Below are 5,100 nucleotides of genomic sequence, written 5' to 3'. Positions count from 1 at the left end.
AGGTCAGTAGGACCAGAAACTGGAAACGTCCAAAGGAATCTGTGGATCTGCCTGGCAGTGGCGGGATAGGAATGAAGCTGAGTGCACCAAGATTACCACCAAGGGCTGGGTGCCAGGGATCTGGATTTAAATGAACTTTATACAGAGTACAAGGGCAGGTCATTCTTTAGGTGGAAGAAAAGAGTCGAGAGTAGTCTCTTCTTTTTTCTTTCCGCTACCGGCAGGCAGCAGGCAGGATCTTAGTTCTCAGATCAGAGATTGAAAACCACGCCCCCTGCAGTGGAAGCGCCTCGTCCTAACGGCTGGACTCCCGGGGACGTCTCGCTAGTAGACTCTTGTATTGGGGGCTTTCGGCTTTTCAGAGTCATTAAAAGAGCTGGTGGGCTGGTTTTCTGGTACCTCTTTGGCAGCTTGGAGTCCTCTGGTTAGGTGTGCGAAGACCCTGAAGTGAGATTTATTCTATTCTGAAGACGTAACTCCGAAGAGCTTTCAGAAAGTTCTTCTCTCCTGGGCTTAAGGGACTGAGGTTCTCCTTGACTAGGGGAGTTTAAATCTAGTCCTGCTTGCAGGCAGGGGGTGGATTAGGTGATCCCCGAAGGACCTTGCTGGCATCGGGATTCCGGGCGCCTTCGTGGCCCTGTGGACGTGCCTGTGTGCGCCCGTAAGTGTGTGGCGGGTGGGAGGCGCGTGAGTGTGGCCGCTGGTGGGTGTGCTTGAGGAGCTGGGTCCCGGCTGCGCCCGCGGCGCCCACTTGTGGCTCCAGGCGCCGCCAGGAGGAACCGCGCCTTTGCCGCCTCTGCCTGGGACGCCGCCCGATAGGAGGAGGACCGAAGGCTGATGACATGAGGGCGCCGTCTCCCAAGTGATGGCAGCGCGCGCTGCTTCCTCACCGCCTCCGCCGCTCAGCCCCGGACTCCTTACGTCAGGGTAGCTGGGTCCCCCCTCCGCGCGGCAGCCAGCGAGCAGCGGGAGAGCAGAGCAGAGCGCGCCGCGGAGCCCGAGCGCCCTCCCCGCGCGCTGATCCCTGCTGAGTCCAGCCGAGCAGGGCAGGAGGCAGCGCGGCCGAGCCCTCGCGGGACTCCGCCTTCCCACTCGGTGCTCCCGGGCCGCAGCCGCAGGGACCCGCTCGGCGCCGGGCTCGTCCTGTGCGCCCCCCGCCATGCGTGCTGGGCTCCGGGGCTCTCCTGAGCAGTCCCAGCGCGGTGGGCACCGGCGCCTGGGCCAGGGTGCCTCTCGCTGAAGTAGTTGCGTGCCCAGAGGAAGGGGTCGCCACGTCGGGGGCGCGACCGGGACCCGCGGAATCCGCCCCCGAGCGCGGGGAGCGGGGCCGCCTGCGCCGCCCGACCATTACCTCCCCAGGCGGCAAGGAGGAGCTGGTGGCGGTTGCCTCCCGGCTGTGGCAGCGGCGGCGCCGTGCCTGCCTGGCGGCCGTCGGCGTGCTCCTGGCCATGGCGCTGGGGCTGCTTATCGCCGTGCCGTTGCTGCTGCAGGCGGCGCCCCCCGGCGCGGCGCACTACGAGATGATGGGCACCTGCCGCATGATCTGCGACCCCTACACCGCCGCACCCGGTGGGGGGCCCGCGGGAGCCAAGGCTCCGCCGCCGGGACCCAGCACTGCCGCGCTGGAAGTCATGCAGGACCTGAGCGTCAACCCTCCGCCCCCTTTCATCCAGGGACCCAAGGGCGACCCGGGGAGACCTGGCAAGCCGGGACCGCGGGGCCCCCCGGGAGAGCCGGGCCCACCTGGACCCCGGGGTCCCCCGGGGGAGAAGGGCGACTCGGGGCGGCCCGGGCTGCCTGGCCTGCAGCTGACGGCGGGCGCGGCAGGAGGTGTCGGGGTGGTGGGTGGCGGAACCGGGGGCGGCGGTGACTCTGAGGGCGAAGTGACTGGCGCGCTGAGCGCCGCCTTCAGCGGTCCCAAGATCGCCTTCTATGTGGGTCTTAAGAGCCCCCACGAAGGCTACGAGGTGCTCAAATTCGACGACGTGGTCACCAATCTCGGCAATCACTACGACCCTACTACGGGCAAGTTCAGCTGCCAGGTGCGTGGCATCTACTTCTTCACCTACCACATCCTCATGCGCGGCGGCGACGGCACCAGCATGTGGGCGGACCTCTGCAAGAACGGGCAGGTCAGTGACATCCCCGCTTCCCTTCCACCCGCGCAAGTCCCCGCGGACCCTCGTTCCCACCCAGCGCCCCAAACCTCCTGAGAACTCAGCCTCTCTCTCCCCATTGGGAGGGGGCGCATCGCAGTATCGCGTCTCCCGGTGCGTCCTGGTCGCATTTTACCCGGTAGCTGCGGAGGTTGGGTTGGTTCCCCACTACCCAAATTGCAGTCCCCTGCTATTTGCATAGCCGCCTGAAGCCCCGTGGGGTTCTCGGAAACCTCATTCTTCTTTTATCTCCCTGTGCGCCCCATTCTCCCCTGTGCCCTCCTGTCTCCCTTCTTCTTGGCCCTGGCCCCTGATTCCCGCTCTTCCCTACTGGGTCAGTGTCCCCGAAGCCCTCTGCCTCCCTTCTTCCCAGATCTGGCGACTGCGGAGACTAGGGTGCTGGGAAGGAGTTGACTAAGTTGGAGAGAGAGCGTGGAGCCTGGGTGGGAGCGTGGACCCTGGAGGGGCAGGCGGAAGGCCGGCCAGGGGGCACGCCACGTGGGCGGTCGGGCAAGGGCCCAGGCAGAGATATTCGACCCACCCGCTCTGACGGCTCGCCCGCAGGTCCGGGCCAGCGCCATCGCGCAGGATGCCGACCAGAACTACGACTATGCGAGTAACAGCGTGGTGCTACACCTTGATTCGGGGGACGAGGTGTATGTGAAGCTGGACGGCGGAAAGGCGCACGGAGGCAATAACAACAAGTACAGCACCTTCTCGGGCTTTCTTTTGTACCCGGATTAGAGGAGCAGGGAGAGCGAGATGGGTGGCTTCAGGCCGCCCCATGCCCGTGGGGGCGCTCTGTTCCCTTGCGAGGACCACTCTCGCTTCGTGACACTTCCTGACATCGTTGGAAAAGACACACCCCCGCTGTCCTTCCTGCCCCGCTTCCGACCTCCGTGTGTCTGTGACTTGCCTCGCTCCTGGCTGTGCTCCTGGTTCCTGGCCGCAACCCGGGGCGGGAGAGCGGGATGCCCAAGTGGAGAAATGAGCGTGAACCTGAAACCCCAGCCAGGGAGGCGGCAGCGCAGACTTTGCAGAGCTGATTGGACTGGACAGGCCCCAGCGGGATGCCTGAGTGCTTCCAGTCCCCCTCCTCCGAGAGCCCTGAGACTGAGGGCTCCCAGCTCTGGCCACTGAGGTAGGCCAAAGCGAGCACAAGCTCCCTGGGGTGTCCTTCTTTGTGACCTGAAATACTTGTGCAAATGTCCCTGTCCATCAGCTGAAACCCCATCTTCAGCAGAATCCCAGCAATCAGAAAATCCATCTCTACACCGCACTCCCGCCTCAGACCTACCGCGATGCATTAAATTATGTTTCTAGACTATGGACTCTTGATGTCTCTGTCAGCCTGGTCCAGGGACCGAGCCTCCAGATGTTCACCTTGACATAAAGACCGGAACTGGGCCCTGAATAGCTCCATCTCTACCCCAGTTGCCAGCCACTGCCTTGTCTGTGCTGCTGGGTGGGTGAAAAGATGTGGGGAGAATGGGAGGGTAGCCTCTCACCCTTTAGGGTGCATCTCCACCCAGCTGGGCTGCAGCCTTGAATTGGAGGGGACCAGAGGAGGGTGGAAGGAAGAATTAGAGGGTGACAGGAGACGGAGGTTGGATTTTCAGGATCCTAGCCTTGTGGGAGGAAGTAGAGGCCAGGAGTTTCTGGAGAAGGAAAGGGAAGAGGAGGCATTTCTGCAAAATGAGAGGGATGAAGGAGGTATTTGCCATCAGATGATCTCCGAGATCTCCTAAAAGGCAGTAGAGAAATCCCTGAGGAAACACACCCACTCGGGCATGTGATGCACTCAGCACACATCTATCAGCTTACACTAGCTGGGTCCATAATCTCAAGTCAATTGCCTGGTACACTGAGGCAATTGTATGGACCATCCAGCTCCCTGAATTCACGCACAGCTCTGTGGTAAATGAAATAGACTCTCCCCTTTGTAGGGGGACAGCCCTCTTTAGGGGTCTTCCTTTGTGTGTGGTGGTATGAGGCACCTGCTCTGAACCTGACTGCATTTGTTTGGTCCTTCCTTTCCTTTCCTTCACTGTTACACACGCACGCACACACACACACACACACACACACACACACACACACAGACAGGTTAAGAAAGCACTCCACGTGGTGTTTTTGTTTTTTCACTTTTTTGTTCCGTTTTTAGATTATTGAGTTCCAATAAACAGTATGTTATCTACAAAATAACTTGTTAGCAACCTGTTAGTATTCACGGAGCTCATTTTGACCAGCTGTTTGCAGAGAAATGTGAATATGTACACAGAGGCAACCCTGGAGTGTGCTACCTATATCGAACTGGATATGCACACACACACCCCATGTAGATATAATGTGGTTGTCATCGCTAATCCATGTTACACAGGTGCACACACACACATATTCATAGACTCATGTCAGTGTGGTGTGTGACATATTTGTGGCTATATGTCTGCTCCCAAATTGCAATGTGCTCAACTTTAGTTCCTGGAAGATGCTGAAATTTGTGATTCTGATTTAAAAGACAATTATACCCCCTGCCTTGAGTCTTGTCTCTGTCGCTATTCCTCTTTATGCTCTTATTTTATTTGAATAATGTTTTATTGTCATTCACTTGAATATTAGCAGTGATTGCATCTGCCTCAAGTCTAGGCATAAAGTGCTCAAAGATATTGAGGAGGAAAACAATATCCATATGCAAACCATCACCCTCCCAGTTCCAGCCCAAATGAACCGCAGTTCCCCACCAACCCCACCCCACAACCAGCTGAGCCCAGGAACTGGGGAGGGCAGAGTCGATCCCATCTACAGTCGCATACGTATCAATTTCTGATGCCTTGTTGATTGTATCATCCAGAAATGCGATTAAAACCAAATATATGAGACCCAAATGAAGTCTAATTGCTATGGATCTGCAATCCCCAGTGGGCCCCTAATCCTTTTTGACTTA

The 5,100-nt window shown here is 58.7% G+C and overlaps 1 protein-coding gene across 1 annotated transcript; it reads left to right on the top strand.

Annotated features, from left to right (window-relative positions):
* The first annotated feature begins 1,448 nt into the window (after positions 1-1,448).
* On the top strand, positions 1,449-2,900 carry C1QL2 (complement C1q like 2). Its single transcript, XM_052635883.1, has 2 exons — positions 1,449-2,132; positions 2,721-2,900. Exons 1-2 carry the CDS (start codon positions 1,449-1,451, stop codon positions 2,898-2,900), a joined length of 864 nt encoding a protein of 287 aa, XP_052491843.1.
* Positions 2,901-5,100: the final 2,200 nt, after the last annotated feature.

This window comes from Budorcas taxicolor, chromosome 2 (genome assembly GCF_023091745.1).
Source record: "Budorcas taxicolor isolate Tak-1 chromosome 2, Takin1.1, whole genome shotgun sequence".
Lineage (NCBI taxonomy): Eukaryota > Metazoa > Chordata > Mammalia > Artiodactyla > Bovidae > Budorcas > Budorcas taxicolor.
Note: the sequence above shows the minus strand (reverse complement) of the source record. Positions and strands in the feature narration are given on the sequence as shown.

Bases quoted from the DNA above. Each gene is read 5' to 3' on its own strand.
- C1QL2 (XM_052635883.1), top strand. From the start codon at position 1,449: ATGGCGCTGGGGCTGCTTATCGCCGTGCCGTTGCTGCTGCAGGCGGCG. The intron at 2,133-2,720 runs GTCAGTGACATC...GCTCGCCCGCAG, and splicing joins ACCTCTGCAAGAACGGGCAG to GTCCGGGCCAGCGCCATCGC.